This window comes from Coenobita brevimanus, chromosome 51, assembly GCF_032717465.1.
Source record: "Coenobita brevimanus isolate Jiangsu-jjx chromosome 51, ASM3271746v2, whole genome shotgun sequence".
NCBI lineage: Eukaryota > Metazoa > Arthropoda > Malacostraca > Decapoda > Coenobitidae > Coenobita > Coenobita brevimanus.
In genome coordinates this window covers 26,393,297-26,415,478 of record NC_137004.1, presented here as the reverse complement: position 1 = coordinate 26,415,478, position 22,182 = coordinate 26,393,297, and the positions used below count along the sequence as shown (strand labels likewise).

Here is a 22,182-nt window from a genome sequence, read left to right as displayed (position 1 = left end):
AAAACAAGGCGTCGTAGTAAAATGAGTCCAGATACAAGGATTTACTGTATATATATATATATACCGTATATATATTTATATATTATATATATATATATATATATATATATATACAGTAAGACCTCACTATAACAGACCAATTGGGGCCAAAGGCATTCCGAAAAAAGCGAACTTCCAATAAAAGCGACATCCGGACTTCCCCCTGCTAAACCGGACTTTTTCCGATGTATCAGACATTAGTCCGGATCGCACCAACAGTTTTCAAACTGTTTTCACTTTCATTTCTGTACTGTACTGTATTATATATTCACTACAATAATCAAATCGTATAATATATATAATGATACTGAACTGTACACTGATAAACATGTTTTTTATTTACTATATTGTAGTGAACATAGCTGAAGTGGTCAGGCAGTCCGGACTGCTTCTGGCTTCATCGGACTTTTTCCGACATCGGAATTTAGTCCAGTACCGGTAGCTCCTCGAGTCCGATAAAAGCGAATTCCGAACTACTGAAGTCCTTTATATCGAGATTTTGCTGTTTATACAGTAATCCTTGTACTTTCCGGACTCTCCACTTACCGGACATTGTGGGCCTGGACCTTCAGAACCCAAAAATGCCCCCCCCCCCCCCTCCATCCGAAATTTTTTTCCCACCCGTAATTTGAAACTGTCAGCTGTTTACACCATGGCCCCTTCATCCCTTCCTTCCTCCCCCTTCCCCCCTTCCCAGTCATGGTTGCCATTTGGTAATTTTCATTACCAAATGTAGGCCAATTTGGTACTGAAACGTTCGTTTTTTAGTGAATCAGCACGATCTGTTACAAAACAGATTTTTCACATGTATAAAGATATAGAGAATGGAGATGGTTGACTGTCTGCTTTCTTTGATTAATCTGCTAGCATACATAGCGCAAAAATAAACATACTGCTGATTATAAGGAGAGTGATTATTTCCATTGTACATTGGGCTGGGGCTGGGTTTACAATGGAAGAGTTGAGAGGTAGGATGGGACTGGAGTGTATTGGTGTTGTGATGAGGAGAGGTAGATTGAGGTGGTTTGGACATGTGGAGAGGATGGGGGATGATAATTGGGTGAGGAAGGTGAGAAGTGTTAATATTGGGGGTGGGGTTATGAGGGGTAGACCGAGAAAGACATGGGACGAGGTCATTAAGTGTGACCTTAGGGTTAAGGGACTGAACAGGGAGGCTGCAATGGATCGTGCAGCGTGGAGAGCTGCCATTAGGTGACCAAGGCCGACACATGCAAGCATGTTGGAGCCTTTAAAAAACGAACGAAAACGAATATAATTAGTGAAGAATAAATGCTTCCTTTAAGAATTTGGTAATGAAAGTTGAGGAGTTTGGTAATATGGCCGAGTTAGATCTGGCAACCCTGTCTCCAGTTACTGCCTAACCTTCATTCAGGGAAGACGTCCATCGTAATGGATGCTGCACGTGCTCGTTTTTTTACGAATAAACAGTGAATAAACTGCAATACCTCACCACTAACCACATGGGAATTTACAGCGTTGTGCAGTGTTAAGAAATTAGAGTTCAGAGTGCAATGGATTAAGCGTGGAGTGCAGAGTGGCGGTTGAAACTGGCAGTTGAAACTGGTGTGGTTCAATTAAGAAGAACGTGCAGTGTTAAACAATTATAATTCACAGTGCAAAGAATTAAGTGTAGCACAACACTGGATTACTGTACGTGCTTCAAGAGCATTTTCACAACAAACAGAGCCTTAGAGAGTTCGAGGAGGCAGCCACAGACGTGCTGGTAAGTACAGTACCCTGTACACTGCAAGGCCTAAGTATATTCCATACTTCTGATTCCTCATTCTCTGGTTTCTTTTCATTTATTTCATGCTTCATGTCCATTATTGGTGTGAATAGGGTCTTTAATAGGTTTAAATAAGTGCTATGCATGTCCAGTAGGGAGTTAGGTGGCTTTCAAAGTTAGGCTGGGTTAGGGTCATAAGTATCAGTCCAGCAGTCAGAGGCCCACTTTCCGGACGGGACCACTTTCCAGACATGCCTTTGGCTTTATTACATTGGATAGTGGAGGGATTACTGTATACATATATACAGGTATATATATATATATATATATATATATATATATATACACACACACACACAGTCAGGTCACATTAAACATTTGTTCACTATGTGATAAATTGTTGTAATGATGAACAAAGAGCTAGACCCTTTTTTGGAATATAAATGGTAAAATGGGGGTGCTTACCAACCACTCACTCAATGTAGTGTTGCTCTCGGGTGCCTGCCCTTTCCTATCTTCCTTCCTTCTTCCCATCCTTCCTCTTCTGTCTTTCTTTCCTCCATTCTTTCCTCTTCCTTCTTTCTACCGGTGACTCTACACTGAGTGACAAGCCAAATAGTTTCCTGTACACCAGGAAACCATTTACTATGCTGGGTGGTAACCATATAACCAAATTATGGCACCTTGTGCTTTAGTGGGCAATTAAGGTGCTCCAACCAGATTGAGCTAGTGCAAGTTTCTATCCAACGGGTGGGCGGGGTTTATTGCTCACGTAATGCCACTGAGGGATTGAGTGAGGCTGGTCACTCTCATCTCAAATGTCAAGACCAACTTGCTCAGCCCCAGGCTCCTATGCTCCTCATGGGGCAAGACTGGACTAGCTAATGATGATGATGATGATGATGAAATGATCGCAGATTTGCTAGAACAATCCCTCGCAGTATGTTGATTGAGCCGAGATGGCTGCCCAGTGTTTACATTTGCCGTGATCGTCCGCCTTTTTGTTCGATTTTGTGCTTGAATGGCCACTGAAACTTCAATGCTGTCACCAAATAAAAGCCCATGTGCGTATCCTGCATACACCCCATTGTATCCATGAGCTGCTTAACCCATATGACCATTTAAATCCCCACCCAAAACTACACTCTCATCATTCCCCATACCACCAGCCACACATATTAAGTCATCTTAGAATCCATCTTTTTTCATCATCCAAGCCAACCTGTGGTGCATATGCCAATATAATTGAAATTATGAGTTTACCAAACAGCACTGTATTTTCACTGCTATAATCCTTTTATTTTCTCCTGTTACATTCATGACACAATTTACCCATTTTGCCTTGACCAGCACACCCACACCACCACATCTATCTACACATCCCTGCGAAATAGCTTATACCTTCAGTCCTTCCCAACAATTTTCCCAGCTGGCCCTCCTCTGATCCTGATTTTGTGTAGGCAGCAGACATCTACCTTCCTCCTACTGAGAGTCCCAACCATTTCTACCCCTCTTCCCCTCAGACTACCCACATTCCATGGTGCTACGCTGAACCCCGTAGATAATTTGGTTTCCATAGGCTTGCCTTTCCATTTGCTTTTTGTTTTGTCATGTTGGGTAAATAAAAGAAGAGATGGACCAAAGGCCCCTCCCATCCACACAGCCCCAAGTCCAGGCAGGGGATCATGGACCCATAGCTCATCAGCCATGGCCAGTAGCTGTGGCCGTGGCCTTGGGGCACCCTACCAGGACAGCTACAGGGACACCTTCCAAGTGCACACTGGCAGTGTAACTGTCCTGCCCTATGATAAGGCAGCCTAATGGGGTGTTACTACCAGGTTCAAGACCCTTTCTTTTGAGTGGAAGTGGCAGTCTGGGAACCACAATGCCCTGTACCTACTGGCACAGATCCGAGCCCCATCCCATCCTGGTCCCTAAACTGTGCTCTGATGGAGCCTGCTCAGTACTTCCTCTCAGGTGCACCATCCAGCAGTAAATGAAAATCATATGATCTCACTTTCCAGTGCTTTTTCATAAAGGACTTATGGTATACAGTGATCCCTTGGCTGTTGCACATATATCTGGTACTGAGCATGGCACTTGATAACAAAATTGTGTGATAATGAAAGCAAACAACCCATGGGAATTACCCTAATTGGTACCAGTCATCCTGAGCACAAGCCCAAATTTTCCCTTTTACAAAAATTTAGACCTATTAAATACATAAATACTGTTATGGTAAGTATCAGAAACACCATTAGGCATGGCTAGGTTAATAGAAAATGATGAAGAGGGCACAGTAAGGAAAAAAAATGCACCATAGAGAGTCCTGAGATGGGCATGAGGTAAGGGGTTTTGAGGCTAGGGGTGGAGAGTTAATGGTCTCCACCTGAGACTGACTCCTCAAGTAGGGTTTCATCTTTCATTCCTTAACCCGCCCCGTCCCGTCGACGTATGGGTACGTTGCAACGATTTGCATTTGCCAGTCCCGGCGACGTACTGGTACGTCGTGCAATTGCAAGGTCCCTAATTTGCACAATTTTTAATTTTCGCGCGTGATTTTTCGTATGTATACACGGGACACCTTCCTCTATTCCTCTACAAGATGCCAAGCAGGGACAATGCCTTACACCTCATAACCTCCCCCGTCCCCCCCTCACGCCATTGTCTCGGCAATTCACCTGTTACCAGTGACCTGGCCAATAAAGACATTCAGGGCCAGAGTGATTCCCCAATCGATGACAATGTGGAGGACAAGGTTTACATAGCATTAGAGGAAGAAACCATCAGAAATGATGATCAGGTAATGTGGGAAAAAAAGGCCATGAATGATGATTAGTTAGTGAGTGAAACAATGCTTATAATGCCTATATTACTGCTTGAAAACCAATATACTCTCATACTACATATAAATTCGTACCAAGTAAATAAATAAATACCGTTTATGAGTGGATAAAATAGTTACCCTCCCATAGAACTCGTTTTCTTTGGTGCCAGCATGTTAGAAAACCCAGTCAGGTAAGGAGGAGCTCCTACCTGGATTGAGTATTTTAAACCTCAGGTGAGCAATTTCTCTATGAATTTTCGATGTTTCTCACCAAAAACGGAGGTTTTAGCCCAAAAAAAAATTTTCAAAAATACCTCGGGACTGGGGGATGTCGGAGGTGCGGAAAACCTCGGGACGTGACGGGTTAAAGGCCATCAGAAACCACAGATACTGCACCAGCATTGTCAGCAGAAACCAGCCCAGTGTGCAATAATAATGTTTTTGAGTTGAAAATTATATGGTAATGGCAGGATTAGAGATACGTTGCAGTGATAATGAAAACTGCTATAACCAGGTGTGCAGTAACCAAGGGATCACATTATTTTCAAATAGGACATAAAAAAGGTGAGGTACATTTTCTTTTTTTGAAAAATTTCATTAAATATTCTGCAAAGTTAAGAAAATTGGTTAAAACTACTGTATATCATGAGCAAAGTTGAATTACTTCTGTTTCATTTTTTTTAATGATGATTTTCAGTACAGAATATGAAAATAACAAAAGTAATAAAATAACTTGTATAAAACAACTAGGCTTTAGAATCTTAGAACAACAGCTCACCAGACAAAATTCAAATCCATACTAAAGCACTTGGCCAGATCAACTAATATGTGAATAAGAGGGACATAGGAAAATCAGAGGATAGCATGGTATGTATTGACAAATCATCAACTACTAAAAAATCTGTCTACCTATCTGTTGCCAGATGCCTCAATCCCGTAAGGGGTGGCCATAAAGAAATCTCCTCCATGTCGTCCTGTACAATGCCATTTCACTGCCTTGCTCCCAGCTCACACCCCACATTCTCATAAACCTCTCCACTCCATCCCTCCATCTCATCCTCAGCCTCCCCTTCCCTCCTCTCCCCCTCCACCTCACTCGCATACATTCTCCTCATTAGTCTCCTGCTCTCCATCCTCTCCACATGGCCAAACCACCTCTGCATTTCTCCTTACACTTTCTGTCACATCCACATCCACACCACAGTGCTCCTTCACTTCCTCATTTTTCAGTGTGTCTCTCCATGTAACTCCATAAGCTCCTCTCAAATAACTCATTTCCACTGGTCTCACTCTTGACTTGTGTCCTTCCAACAAGGTCCAGGCTTCACATCCATGTGTTGGAGTTGGTATCACAAAACTGTCATGTAGCGACTTTTTTACTTCCATGCTAACTTTCCTGTTCCTTATCACAGCTTTCAAAGAACCAGCAACCTTTCTTCCCTGTTGTACCTTTTCAAGAACTTCACCTCCTAACTTCCATTCTTACTCATCATATGACCCAAGTACTAAATCACACTCACATTTTCCATTTCCTCCACATCCAGCCTCACTGTTAATTCAGTGACTTCATTTCTTTCAAAGACCATAACTTCACTATTCCCTACAATCACATTTAGATTCCATTTCTTACACACTCTCCCAAACTCATTCACCAAGCCTTGCAGTTCCCCTTTGTCTTCACTTAACAATACAGTATCATCTGCAAACAACAGCACAGGGAGTATTCAAACACTGGCCTCTCTCATTAGGGTCACTCCAACATCCACTGCCCTACCGTATATCTCTTTTATAACCCCATTCATATATATATAGATGGAACAACCATGGGGACATGACACATTCCTGTTTCAATCCAACATTCAGATAGAAAACTTAGCTTACTATCCACATGTACTGCAGCCTTTGCACCCTCGTACATACTCATCACATCATTGAGCAACATCCCATTTACTCCATTTATCCTTAATATTTTCCACATAACTTGTCTATTCACCCAGTCATATGCTTTCTTCAAATCCATGAAGTCTGCATACAACTTCTTTCCCTTCTCTAGAAACTTTTCCACTAAAGCTCTAAGAATGAATATCCGATCTACACAACCTCTTCCCTTCCTAAAATGTCCTTTTTCTTCTCCAACTAATTCCTTTTATTTTCCTGATTCAGTCAGTAAGTATCCTACCATATCTTTTCCTGTTACACTAAGTAGAGCCAAAATATATAACCATCCATCCATCCATCATCCAATCCTACATTGCCCCATGAGGAGCATAGGAGCCTGGGGCTAAGCAGATTGGTTCAGGCATTTAAGATGAGAGTGACCAGCCTTACTCATCCCTGAGTGGCATTACGTGAGCAATAACCCCAACCATCCCTTGGATATAAACCTTCACTGGCTCGATCCGATTGGAGCGCCTTAATTACCCACTAAACCACCAGGTGCCATAATTTGGTTATATGGTTACCACCCAGCATAGTAAATGGTTTCCTGGTGTACATGAAACCATTTGGCTTGTCACTCAGTGTAGAGTCACTCACAGACAGAAGGAAGAGGAAAGAATGAAGGAAGGAAAGACAGAAGAGGGAGCGTAAAGTTACCCGTAGGCAGAAGGACAAGGAAAGACTGAAAGAAAGAAAGACAGAAGAGGATGGAAGGAAAGAAGGATAGTATATATATATATATATATATATATATATATACATATACAGTGGGCTCGCACAGTGCGTGAGAGATTATGCAGTCCTGATCCTCGTGCACTGTGGAATTGCACACTGAGAAAACATAATCTTATGGGAAAAATAACATATGGATGGTACCCCCTCATACCTGGGCATTTTTTGGCCCTTAGAGACATAATAAAGGTCAGATTTTTCAGACATTTTACTACAGATATAGCTACAATAACAGAAATATGGGCAGTCACCTTAACAACAGTAGACAACAGGCCTGATGGACTTATATAGCAGGGGTTCCGAGGCATGGCAACACACTTACAGTTCCCCTGCTGCCACCCCGGCTGCACCACACTTGTTTAAATAGTTGCCAATGTTGTATTATTCCGGGCTTTGACGAAGAAATTTACTGCCTGTCGAATGTTACATTTCTTCCAGAATGCAGCAAGTCATTATGGTGGGGGTTGCAGGTATGCCAGGTGAAGCAGGTGAGTCAGGTGGGGCTGTCGAGGTGGAGGGGAAGGTGGCTGGTGAGTCAGGTGGGTCAGTGGAGGAGGAGGGGATGGCAGCGAAGAGTCAGGAGAGGTGGTGAGGGGAGGATCTTCCCTCTCCTTCTTGCTACTGCTCACATTTTAGGCAATTTCCTTCATCTCTTCTTGCTTGTCTGTTTCATTCCTCATCTTGTCATGTATTGGCAGTATAACAACTTGGTATTCACGAAATAGCCTTCATCATTATAGAAACTGGGTATCTATTCTAACTTACTGTTATTGCCGAAAATGTTATTGTCGAAGTTGTTATTGGCGAGATCTTACTGTCCCCACGAGCCTCTAGGTCACTATTGGCGCGTTGTGTGTGTGTGTGGGGGGTCGCATATTAATGAAAAATGGCGTTTTTGAGCCACTCCTTCTCTCTGCTTCACGTTCTGTGAGGTAAACTCGCGCATTCAAAGTTTTTGGGTATGATTTTTGGTCACTTGCACATATTGCAATTTGGGCACGCTGAGCTCACGCAGTAGGCAAGTCCACTATATATATATATATATATATATAGCCATGCCACGTTGAGTACACCGCTTCCCGTCCGATCAGCGAAGTTAAGCAACGTTGGGTCTGGTTAGTACTTGGATGGGTGACCGCCTGGGAACACCAGATGCTGTTGGCATCCCTACGTGTCAAGTGGGGTTGGTGGAGGATTAGTGCCCCTCCCTGTAAAACAATTAACTCTAAGCCCTTGACCACCCCGTTTGGGATACATGGCGTCTGGCAATGGATGGATGGATATATATATATATAAAATATATATATATATATATATATATATATATATATATATATTTTTATGTGTCCGACTCTGGGCATAGGCTTCACAGCTTGCTATCAAGGCCCAGCAGTCCTCCTACATACCATACACCTCTACATGTCACCACTTCGGCGCTAACACCCACCATCCATATCAAATACATGCTAGGGCTGTCTCATACAGGACTGGTGTATTGGTATTAGCGGGGGTATTTTTATGACATGTCGGCGGGTCTTCTGGTAGATCAGTAAAGCCTGATTTAATGAAATTCAAATCCTTAAACTGTTCCCTACCCCAGCCGGGATTCAAACCTGGGTCCGGTGGGACTGCAGGCCACCTCTCTACCGATTGAGCCACCGCCTCCCCCAAATATATATCATTATCATCATCTGAACCTCCTTTCCCACCTTAGGGCAGGCTGAGGAGTAGCAGTGTTCAGACAGCCAAGTTTGTCCACTCCAGTGGGCCTTGCTACCATTCACTCATCATTCAAACCCCCAGAATCCTGGCTCCATCTGATGCGCCAAAAACTTTCACCACATTCTCTAGCTGAAAATTTTTGGTGTATATATGTAATAGTAATGCTAAATATCCTGTGTTTATCAAAATAGTTGTGGAGTACACAAACATTGCCAGTGGGCTTATATTTGAGCAGCATTTTTTTTTTTTGTAACATTCTTTAGCTATTGGTAATACATATGTCATGTAACAGCACCAAAACTGAAATGCATAAGAATAAAAAAAGAATAAAAAAAGGAGAAATCATGCAGCTGCTTACCTTTCTGCATGATAGAGTGATGGCCACACCAGCTGATAGGTTAGTTGCCTTGGCACTCAATTGATGGTAGCATGTGACAGATGGTTCTGTTTATGGGATTGGCAATCTCTGGGCCACCCAGTGCCCTAAAAAGAATGTTTTTTACTTGCAGTGGAATTGACTTGTGTGTCACCCTTACCACCGATAAACATCAGAGCAGGGAGTCCTGCCTTTTGCTGCAGAAGGGTTAAGGAATCATAATATTGAGCAACTTATGTTTTCTATGAATTGGAAGCTAAACCAAGTGCCAAAAGCACTTGAATGAAAACTGACTGTTTAGTACTGTGGAAATGTATTTTATTTTCATCATTATGTCTTTGTGCTGTGATTATGAATAATCCAGCATTCATGATGTGATGTTCATAAACTTGATTGTGCTATTTGTTTCCTTTCAGGTGAGGACAATGTGCGTAGTACCCCACTGGTGGAATCTGGGTCAGTTTATCAAGCCATTGCCAGCATGAAACGGGATTCACTTTGGACTCAAGCGAGGGATGTACTCTTTCTTCACTGTGAGCCTGTGTGGGTGGAGTTCCTTGGAGTCCCAGCAGCACGTTCACGCCCCGTCCCTTTTGTTGATGCCTTCCCTGTCTCCCTTTGGGTCTATGTCAGACCTAGATCTAGTCAATTAGAAGCAGTTTCCAGGGGGTCAGAAGCAGTGCAGGATAGTAGTCAGAATTTAAAAAGTGCCAGAAGTGGACTGCAGGGGAGTGAAGGTTTTTGCAGAGGAGGAAGAAAGGCCAGAGATGAGAAGATGAGTGATCCTGAGGCAGCAGTTCATGTGTTTTGCCATGTGCCAAGTTTAGTGAGTGTGCAACTTAACCATTTTCAGTACCTGTTCTTGTTACGACAGCTGGATGCAGTCACAGAACTCACCACGTTTCTCACTTATGACACAATCGCCATCCTTACTCATTCTAGCCTGCCAGGGATTCCACTTTCCCCTGGGGCACTAGGGGACACCCTGGTGGTGTCAGCAGTGATACCTCAGGTGGATATATCCCTTGTGATGCCTCCTCCGCAATTAGGAAAGGACTCTGTAACAGGTGATGGAGAAAGCTTCCTGCCTGATTCATCCTCCACTGCAGACCTGCAGGATCTAGGGTCACCTGGGTGTGAAGTACGCAATTCTGCTTCAGAACACTCCATCATTCAGCGTTTGGCGGAGGCAGAGGCTGCTGCTGCCGCATCAACCCCAGATATAACCAAGTCATATAGTGTAGATCAGCTAATATCTCCACAACCATCCCCAGCTCCTTGCCCAACCCAAGCGACTGCTAATGGCACCATCTGCCAGTCTCCAGTTGCTCGGCACTCTCCATCCACACGTCGTGGCGTGAATCAGTCTCCTTCAGCAGCAGTAAAGAATGCAGTGGGTCGGCAGCTGTCAAGTAGTTTGACCAACCTTCCCCATACTACCCATCATCACCGCCAGGAGGAGCCAGGGGAGGCTGGGGGTTTTAATGGCCCTGGGACAGTACACCTAAATCTACATGGCAACATAAATGCTGGGTTCTCCACCATGAGGAAGGGTCTAACCAGTGGCTTTACTAACCTCATGTCCACTCTAGAATCTGCAGTCAAGACCAGTCCTGAGGATGCCAGTGACACACTCTCTGTTCGTAGTGACCTCAGCTCAGACAGTGACAATTTTGTTTTAATCAACATGGAACAGGACCGGCCAGACACTGGCTTGGGAGGCATTGATGCACTTTTCAGGATGGATCACAAACATGCCACATCTTCAGCATCTGTAGAGATGGCTTCAGAGGTGTTTGAAGAACCTACTCCAAGTGAGATGTCAGACATTACCAGCTCCTTCAGGAGAAGAGATCCGGTAAGTTATTTTTTTGTAACTCCTAGAACATTAATATAATGTGGAATGGTGGTAATGAGCCATGATATCTTGAGATCTTATAAAAATATCTGCTGCTTTGTTTAGAATTGGTAATCTGTTTGGGCAGTAGATTGTTTACTTGTGGCTTGTATGTTAGGTGGGGGCATTCGCCATCCACTCGCTCAATATAGTGCTGCTCTCCGGTGACTGCCCTTTCCTCTCTTCCTTCCCCCCTTCCTCTTCTGACACTGAGTGACAAGCCAAATGATTTCTTGTACACCAGGAAACCATTTACTCGCTGGGTGGTAACCATATAACTAAATTATGGTGCCTGGTGGTAGTATGTAATTAAGGCACTCCAACTGGATGGAGCCTGTACAGGTTTCTATCCAACGGGTGGTTGGGGTTTATTGCTCACATAATGCTGCTCAGGGATGAGTGAGGCTGGCCACTCTCATCTTAAATGTCATGACCAACTTGCCCAACCCTGGTCCCCTACACTCCTCATGGGGCAATACAGGAGTAGATGATGGATGGATGGATACAAGCAATATCAGTTGTACCGAGAACAGGAAAATAATATGGAAGTACAGTAGGTGTAAAAATGGAGAATTAAGGGTGGAAATAAATGTGAAAGTGTTAAGGATGAGGGTGGAAGAATACTAACATATGAAAGAGGAGTAAGGAGCATTTGGAAAGAATATTTTTCAGGCTGATGAAAGGCAATGATGAGAGCTGAACAGTAATAAACATGATGGGGTTTGATGGTGTGGAGAGAAGGAATTTGCTGCCAGAAAATGTGATGTTTAAACAAGTGAACTATGCTGTACAGTGGTTTAATAATGGGAAGGCATCACATGTTGATGTGGTGTATACGGAGATAATTACCTGTCCCCACCCCGTAGGGGCTCGAGGACGAGTATTGTTTTCATTCGGCTTGTCTGTCTGTTTGTTTGTTTGTCTGTCTGTCTGTTAACTTTTACGTGAAAACTACTTTTACGATTTTCAGTAAAATTACAGGGATGACGGGCAATGATTTGATCATCTGATTAAATTTGGGGCCAAATTGGGCCAAGGTCCAGACTGTAGGACAAAAAAAAGAAAGGGGGGGGACAGGTAAAAATCGTTTTTCGCCATAACTCCCCACAAATTCGTCATATTGACGTGAAACCAAAACCTAAAGGTGCATCTTTCAAATCTGTGTCCTGTAACATGCATCATTACATCATGGGGGCCACCCCTCAGGTAGCAGTATAGGGGTCAGTGTCAGATGGGTCAGACTTAAAATTTCAAATGGGCATAATATTGTCAATTTTCACCCAATTTACCCCATATTTGATATGTGACATCTTTGACTGGATATCCTGTTGTTTTTATACATCAGCACTAAAATGACTGCCGGGGATGGGTTCACTGTGCCTTGGCACTGCTTCTTGGTAAATTAGTGTAATGAGAAGACAGATTGGCTTTTATGCTTTTTATTGATAAGTATGAGCCCCATTGCCCTCATGCAGTTTATTAGACGCATTGTGACCTACTGAGTTACGTTGCTGCATCAGATGTTTCCCATAAGGCTCTGCCTCCAAGGGATAGTTGAGCTTCATTGCTGACATAATGACACTCATGGGTATGCAAATGGTCACTCTTGCCTTAAAAGTCTAAGTAGCCTAGCCAAGTCCCAGGCACTCCTAATAATGCTGTACTGGATTGGATGATGGATGGATGGATGGAAGGAAAGAAAAAATTGAATGAAAAATTTGTTGAAAAATTTGCAAGAAATCCTGGATAAGTGGAATTGTACCAGCAGAATGGATGTAGGCTATGATTGTGCTTTTATATAAAGTAAAGTTGATCAAAGTGATTGCAAAAATTATCATAAAGCTATTTTAGTATTGTAGGAAAGGTAGTGTATAAGAAAATTAAAGAAAAGGTAAGAAATACATTAGAATGCTTGGTTTTACGAGTGATGAAATGTGTATGGAACAAATATTTGCAGTGAGGCACATACAGAAAGCCTGTGAAAAATACATTAAGGTGTTTATAGTATTTATGGATTTAAAAAAAAAAAAAAAAAGTGACCAAGCAAATGGAGAAGGATTATGGAAGAGTTTACGTTTGCATGGTATAGATAGAAAGTTTCTGAATACGGTTAAGTAGTTTTAATGATGGTACTGATTTAAGGCATCATTTGGATGGATTTTTCCTGAAAACTCATCCCTCTTAATACTCAGTGTGGCTGGTTTTGTTTACTCACATACTTTGTGAGTAAGTGGAGGAACGATTGGGCAAATATGAATTGGAGCAGATGGGGGACGTGGAAGGTGTGTGCAGGATATTCACAGAAGAAATATGTGCAGCATGTGATGTGGTGTGTGGAATGAAGAGAAGACGGAGGGGGGTGCAAGGAACAGCGTGGTGGAATGAAGAGGTGAGACAGGCTGTGGCACAAAAGAAGAAAGCATACAATGAATGGATGAGAAATAGGGGCGTGGAAGATGTTGAGAGACGGAAGAGAGAGTTATATGTAGAAAGAAAGAGAGAGGTAAAAAGATTAGTAAGAGAGAGTAAGAAGAGAGTGGATGAGGAACTTGGAAGGAATTTGAGTGTAAAGTGGAGGGACTGTAAGAAAATGTTCTGGAAAGAGGTGAAGAGAGTAAGACAGGGTGGAAGTGAAGTTAGCAGGGGAGTGAAAGATAAAAATGGTAGATTACAAGTGGAGAAGGGAGAAAAAGTGAGCAGATGAAGAGAACACTTTAAGGAATTGTTCAACGTAGAGGATGGAAGTGATGCGAGTATAAGTGGCTGGGGAATGGCTGGGAGAAGGAGGAAGGTGAGAAGACAGGAAGAAATCAGTAGGATAGAAGTTGTGGAAGCAATGGAGAAAGTTAAATTGGGGAAAGCCCCAGGAATTGATGGAGTGTGTGGTGAAATGTTGAAGCATGGGGGAGAGATAGTAGTAGAATGGATGTGGAAGACGTGCAGATTGGCCTGGGAGGAAAGTAGAGTCCTGGAGGATTGGAAGTCAGGTATAATTATTCCCTTGTACAAAGGAGAAAGGGAAAAAGAAGTGTGTGGTAATCACAGGGGCATTTGTCTTCTTAGGATAGTAGGAAAAGTGTATGGTAGGATACTTACTGACAGAGTTAGGGAAATAACAGAGGAATTAGTTGGAGAAGAACAAGGAGGCTTTAAGAAGGGAAGAGGTTGTATAGATCAGATATACATTCTTAGATCTTTAGTGGAAAAGTTTCTAGAGAAACTGAAGATGACAAAACAAAATAAGTTTCAAAGCAAGCCTGAGGACAGTAAATCATCCATGGGGATGAGGGTGGGTTCATGGAATGTGGGAAGTTTCAGGGGAAGAGCGGGGGCAGTCATTGAGGCATTCTGCAGGAGGTGGGTGGATGTGGCGTGTTTGCAGGAAGTCCGGTACAAGGGTGGATCAGCCAGAAAGATTGCTGGGAAGGACTGTTGCTATAAGTTGTTTTGGCAGGGGGGGACAGACGGATATTGAGGTGTTGGTGTGATGGTTGCGGAGAAATGGGTGGAATATGTTATGAATGTTTTGAGAGTAAGCGGTAGGATATTGGTAGTGAAAATTCTGTTGGGTAGAAAGATAGCTGCGATTATATCGGCATATGCTCCACAGGCAGGATTGGATGAAGCAGAGAAAGATAGATTTTGGGATGATTTAATACGTGTAGTGGGTGGTATGCGGGATGATGAGATAGTGATTTTGGGAGGGGACTTAAATGGTCATGTAGGTGAAGCAGCACAAGGTTATGAAGGAGTGCATGGGGGATGTGCGTATGGTCTAAGGAATGCAGAAGGGGAAAGGATACTCGAGTTTGGGGAGGCAAGGGACGTGATTGTGTGCAACACATATTTTAGGAAAAGAGACAGTAGGTTAATTATGTATGAGTCTGGGGGAAATAGCAGTCAGATAGATTGTTTTCTGGTTAGGAGGGCCAATAGAAGGTTAGTGAGGGATGTTAAAGTTATAGGAAGTGAGGAGTGTGTGCAGCAGCACAAACTATTGATTTGTGATATGGTGCTTAAAGAACAAGTGATGAAAAAGAGGACATATATACCTAGGAGGAAAATATGGAAGCTGAAAAACCAAGTAGTAAAGGATGCCTTCTTTAGCGAGTTGAGGAGACTGGTGGCTGAACAGGGAGCTGTAGACAGAGGCATTAATGAACACTACAGAGCCCTCAAGAACAATTTCTTGAGAGTTACTGATGTAACATGCGATTGGACAAGAGGACCACCAAGACATAAAATAACTTGGTGGTGGGATGAGGGTGTAGAAGCTGCAGTTAAGGAGAAAAGAAGTCTTTTCTGGGAATGGAAGAAGGGTGGTAGCAAAGAGGAATATTTGGCTGCCAAGTGTAGGGCTAGAAGAGAGGTATACAGGGCAAAGTCTGAGTCACAGAAGACTGTTACTTGATAACTTAAATCCTGGGGAAAGGAAAAATATATTTAGGGTGACAGGTCAAGTGAAGAGGGATAATCGGGATATTATAGGTGAGCAGTGTGTGAAGAATGATGAAGGAATGATAGTGGTGAACAGTGAGGATATTAAAGATGCATGGAGAGAGCATTATAACCGGTTGTTGAATGAGGAGTTTGACTGGGACAGGGAAGGTTTGGAGCCAGCAGATCCAGTGTCTGGCCCTTGGCCTTTCATTGATACTGCTACTGTGAGTGAGGCAATAGGCAGGATGAGGGTGAGGAAGGCAGCTGGTGTGTCTGGGTTGACTGCCGAAATGTTGAAGGCCTCAGGCGAAATAGGGGTGAGTTTAGTCACTGACCTGATTAATAGGATTATTTATGAGTGTGTTGTCCCAGATGATTGGCTGAAGAGTGTAATTGTAAATGTGTATAAAGGGAAGGGTGATGCTCTGGAAAGAGGAAATTATAGAGGTATAAAGCTTTTAGATCAGATAACGAAGGTAATGGAGAGAGTTTTAGAAGGTATGATTAGAGATAGAGTGAATATTGATGAGATGCAGTTTGGGTTTATGCCAGGCAGGGGGACCACTGATGCTATATTCATTGTTCGACAGCTTCAGGAAAAATATATTGGTAGGAGAAGGGATCATTATTTTGTTTTTGTTGGCTTGGAAAAGGCCTTTGACAGAGTCCCTAGAGAGGTGGTGAAGTGGGCAATGAGAAAGCTTGGCTTGGAGGAGTGGCTGGTTAGGGTGGTTATGGCTATGTATGTGGGTGCTCACACCCAGGTAAGAGTGAATGGAGATTTGAGTGATGAGTTTTCCGTGAATGTTGGTGTGCATCAGGGGTCAGTCTTGAGTCCCATGTTGTTTATCATGGTACTTGAAGCCCTTTCACGTGACTTTAGAAACGGACTCCCGTGGGAGTTGTTGTATGCTGATGATTTGGTGTTGATTGCAGAGAACGAAAGAGAGGCGAAGGATAGGTTTAGGAAGTGGAGAGATGGTATGGGGCACAAGGGTTTAAGGGTAATTGCAGATAAAACAAAAGTTATGATATCTAGGGTTCGTGGCGGTACTGTCAAAGACGAGGGAGAGTGGCCATGTGTAGTTTGCCACAAGGGCGTTGGAAGTAATTCCATCTTGTGCGGTGTGTGTGATAAATGGGTGCATAAGAGATGTAGTGGTATCAGAGGTAGTCTGCGAGATAATGCTGATTTTATGTGTACGGCGTGCTGGGGTGAGCAGGTGGAGATTGTCAGACATGAAAGGATTGAACTTGCTGGTGAATCTCTTGAGTGTGTGGAAGAGTTTTGTTATTAAGGAGACATGTTGTGTGCTGGAGGTGGGGCTGGAGCTAGCTCTGTGGCTAGGGTGAGAAGTGGTTGGAAGAAGTTCAGGGAGCTCTTGCCTCTCCTGACATTGAGAGGACTCTCCCTACATGCTAAGGGGTCTTTATATGCAGCATGTGTTAGGAGTGTAATGCTGTATGGTAGTGAGACCTGGGCAGTGAAGGAGGAAGATATTTGCCGGCTTGGACGTACAGAGATGACAGTGATTAGGTGGATGTGCAGTGCGTCCCTGCATCCAAGGCCTGGAGGGGCTGGGTTTACGATGGAAGAGTTGAGAGGGAGGATGGGACTGGAGTGTATTGGTGTTGTGATGAGGAGAGGTAGATTGAGATGGTTTGGACATGTGGAGAGGATGGGGAATAATAATTGGGTGAGGAAGGTGAGAAGTGTTAATATTGGGGGTGGGGTTATGAGGGGTAGACCGAGAAAGACATGGCACGAGGTCATTAAGTGTGACCTCAGGGTTAAGGAACTGAACAGGGAGGCTGCAGTGGATCGTGCAGCGTGGAGAGCCGCCATTAGGTGACCAAGGCCGACAAATTCAAGCATGTTGGAGCCTTTGAAAACGAAAACGAAAACGTAAGGGAAAGAAGTTGTATGCGGCTTTCATGGATTTGGAGAAAGCATATGACAGGATGGATAGACAAGGATTGTGGAAAGTATTAAGAATATATGGAGTAGATGGGAAATTGTTGAATGCTGTGAAGAGTATGTATGATGGTACTAAGGCTGCAGTGCGTTTGGATGATGAACTGAGTGAATTTTTCTCTTTGGAGGTTGGGTTGAAACTGGGATGTGTCATGTCTCCATGGTTGTTCAATTACAGACCAATAGCTATCACATCTTCTCTTGGTAAGGTATTTGAAACTTTAATTAATAAGCATATTGTTAAACATCTTGAATCCAACAAATTAATTAATGATAGACAATACGGTTTTCGTCACGAAAGATCCACCGTTGACATACTCAATCTCTTAACTCATACCATCCATCAATCAATTGATCTTTTTGGAGAAACTCATGCAGTAGCCCTTGATATCTCTAAAGCTTTCGACAGAGTATGGCACCGTTCCCTGCTGTCCAAACTCCCTTGCTATGGACTAACGTCTTTTGTTCCTTTGATTTCTTCTTATCTTAGTGACAGGAAAATAAGAGTAAAAGTAGATGATGTATATTCGAATTTCCACTCAATTAACGCCGGCGTGCCGCAGGGATCAGTTCTGGCGCCAACCCTATTTCTGGTTCATATTAATGATCTCTTATCTGTCACTCACAATCCCATTCACTCATATGCAGATGACTCAACACTACATAGTTCATTCACACTCAGACATCCATTTACAAAGTCTAATATCTCTACCTCTCAACTCAATGCAGCCATCTCCATAAATCAAGATCTATCTACAATCAGTGAATGGGGACAAAACAACCTTGTCTCTTTTAATTGTAGTAAAACTAAATATATACAGTTTACTAATAGACAGATATTGCCAGATTCGTACATTACCTTCAGTGCTACTAATGTTCCCATCTCCAAAAGTATTGAAATTCTTGGTGTCTCACTTAACAGTGCCCTCAGCTGGACCTCTCATGTCAGATCACTTGCTAAAACCGCCTCAAAGAAACTTGGATTATTGTACAGAGTCCGTAACTTCTTCGCCGATGAGCAGTTAGCTATAATTTATAAGAGTCATGTGCGCTCTCAGCTTGAATATTGCTCACCCTTGTGGAATGGTTGTGGAGAGGTTGCATTAAGACAACTAGACAAAATTCAGAATAAAGCTGTTAGAATCATTAACAACCCTGCCATTACATATAAACCACCTCCCCTGCAAGTAAGAAGGAGTGTTGCCTCCCTTGCATTATTTTACAGATATTTTTTTGGCAAATGCTCAGACGAAGTTGCGTCCATGGTGCCACTTCTCCATGCCTTCCCTCGTGCTACACGGGCATCTGGTAGCGCTCATGACTGGAATGTCACTCAACCATATTGCAGAACTTCTGCCTATCTGAATTCTTTCATTCCCCGAACTGCATCTCTCTGGAACTCGCTTCCCCTGAGTTGTTTTCCTCCAAATTTCAACCTACAACTGTTCAAGTCTAACTTTTACAGATATTTTATGAACAGAGGACACCAGTAATCTGGTGTATGGATTGTTTTTTTTTCTCCATTTGTTTTTCCTTCCTCCGTTCTGTTATTTAAAAAAAAAAAAAAAAAAAAAAAAAAAAAAAAATGGATGGTGTAATAAAAGAGGTACAAGGTAGGGTAGTGGATGTTGGAGTGCCCCTGGTGAGAGAAGGTTGTGTTTGGAAACTCCCTGTACTGTTGTTTGCAGATGATACTGTGTTGTTGAGTGAAGACGAAGGAGAGCTGCAAGGCTTGGTGGATGAGTTTGGGAGAGTGTGTAAGAAACAGAATCTAAAGGTGAATGTAGGGAAGAGTGAAGTGATGGTCTTTGAGAGAAGTGAAGTCAGTGAATGTGCAGTGATGTTGGGTGGTGAGGAAATGGAAAATGCGAGTACGTTTAAGTACTTGGATAGTGTGATGGGTAAGGATGGAAGTTTGGGGGGTGAAGTGCTTGAAAGGGTACAGCAGGGAAGAAAGTTTGCTGGTTCCTTGAAAACAGTGATAAGAAACAGGGAAGTGAGCATGGAAGTGAAAAAATTACTACATGACAGTATTGTGATACCAACTCTAACGTATGGAAGTGAAGCTTGGACGTTGTTGGAAGAATACAAGTCAAGAGTGAGAGCAGTGGAAATGAGTTATTTAAGAGGAGCCTGTGGAGTCACATGGAGAGAGAGGCTGACAAATGAGGATATAAAGGAGCATTGTGGGGTGGATGTAATAGGAAGCGTTAGGAGGAACACACTGAGGTGGTTTGGACATGTGGAGAGGATGGAGGGTGAGAGACTGATGAGGAGAGTGTAAGTGAGTGAGGTGGAAAGGGGGAGAGGGAGGGGGAGGCCAAGGATGAAATGGAGGGATAGGGTGGAGAGATACATGAGAGAGGGGGGTGTGAGTTGGGAGCAGGGCAGTGAAATGGCGGGGGACAGGGCGATGTGGAGGCAGTTTGTTTGTGGTCACCCCGTACGGGATTGAGGCATCTGGCAATAGATAGATAGCGCCGAAGTGGTGACATGTAGAGGTGTACGATATGTAGGAGGACTACTGGGCCTTGGGAGCAGGCTGAGAAGCCTATGCCCAGAGTCGAGCACACACACACACACACACACACACACAAAAAAAAAAAAAAAAAAAAAAAAATGGATAGTATTTCAGGTTCTGTCTGCTACCTGTTTTATGGGTATAAGATGGAAGAGGGCTTACTGAAACATTGGTAGGCAGATCTCCATGTCAATATTTACTGTACTTCAGCCATATTAAGAGAAAAAAAAAACAAGACTTGGAAATTCAGCACTAATTGATTTCTGTTGAAGTATTATGCAGTCTGAGCCAGGACCTAAATAAATTATAATTTATGGGTTAAGGAAAGCAGCTACATGGATTGGGTGTGCACTGTAATTATGTACACAGATGTGCATAATGATGGTTACATAATCTTATTTAGTTATATTTATTTATTTATTTTTTTCCAAGGACCACCTAGAAGATATCAGGACATCAAGAGACAGTGCATACCCAGACTCAGTGCACTCAGGCCAATTACATGGGCAGACTTTAGGCAACAAAAAGAAAGTTTCTCCCTACTCTGCAAACAAGACACCAAATTGGAGATGTCTTATCCCTACCGACATGGGCCACCATTGTATCTGACTTCCACTACATCATCTTGAACACCATACAGAACAGCACTCAACCCATTGTCGCAGGCTGCACCAGTACCACTCCCACAGCTCACTTAAACTTTGATACGAAATTCCTCCCGGCTAGAGAATATCAGCATACAAGAGGCACGCAATTCTGTGCTGCAGCCTGTGGTGACACATAGCACACCTGTCATTATATGACAGAGCCACACAGCACAGCTAGGCACAGGCCCTGGCAAGGAGCCTACACATGATTGCACTGTGCACCTAGGATCAAGCAGTTGTGGCATCAACTTGGTAGCCAAGCCTCCCCATAGTTCCCTGCATCTCACCAAGGGGGGGACCCCGATCCGACCCTGATGAAGTGCTGTCTGCCACATGGGAGTGTCAATTCCTTATGTGATGTATATAATGTTCTTTACCTGTAGGACAGACCCATGGAAGCAGCTGCTCAACTGTAGTTGACCAGTCTGCTCAGCTAGACAGATCGGGGTTAAGCAACAGTAACGACAATAACAATAAGGCACAAAAAACAGTTACCACACAAACATTGCTAGACCCTTTTCAGGCACATCCCACCTCCAGACATTCAAGCACTAACAATGAAGTAACACCTGTATACCCACTTCATGCACAGGGCAATACAAATACAACACCTGGATCAGAACATTGTACTACAAGCCCCACTTCCTGTTGTCCAACCATCAGAGGTATCCTTAAGTAAAGCTGATAAATTTCATCTATTAAGGCTTAGATCAGGGCATCACCTAGCCCTCTTCATTTACAAGCATGTATTTGGGTTGGCTGAAATCAGGTGATATGTACCCCATTTGTAAAATAGGTTTACACAGCATGACACACATACTGGAGCACTGCACAGCGTATGCCACACTAAGATGCAGACTCAGGATCAAGAGTTTAGGGAACCTATGGGTCCACCTCATAGGGGTAATAGCTTACCTTCAGTTAATGGATCTGCTTGACCCAGATTGAGCAACAACTTTTTTCTTCTTTCCCATATCTCAGCAGTTGTTAGAATGGTATGCCTCTCACACAAGTTAACATGGATGAGTTCACATTTGGGATTGAGTTAAACATTTTAAAGTCTTCAGTGATGCATTTGTGGATGTTTGATTCATTTCAGAGAGTACTTTTTGATAGCTGTCCTGTTTTTGTAATCTTTACTTGTCACAGAATCCTACTGACCCATATAAATAAAACTCTGCAGTACTGTATACTGCTGTATTATACAGTGCTTTGATGGGAAATTGAATTGCAGTGCTGGTCTTGGCAATGATAGAGGGTATTTGACTTGTATTTTCACATTCTTTTTGCATTGTTTGCAAGCCTAACTAACATCGTAACT

General features: G+C 43.0%; 1 protein-coding gene and 1 non-coding gene across 2 annotated transcripts in view; both read left to right on the top strand.

Moving 5' to 3' along the window:
• LOC145400192 (bridge-like lipid transfer protein family member 3B) overlaps nucleotides 1–22,182 on the top strand; it is a 265,439-nt gene that overhangs the window by 169,085 nt on the left and 74,172 nt on the right. The window contains exon 15 of the mRNA XM_080272706.1: nucleotides 9,798–11,239. Within this exon, the coding sequence (XP_080128832.1) occupies nucleotides 9,798–11,239 (1,442 nt within the window). The remainder of the gene's footprint in view (nucleotides 1–9,797; nucleotides 11,240–22,182) is intronic.
• LOC145400317 (5S ribosomal RNA) lies at nucleotides 8,329–8,447 on the top strand. The gene has a single exon (XR_013897424.1). It is a non-coding gene; the product is annotated as a 5S ribosomal RNA (ribosomal RNA).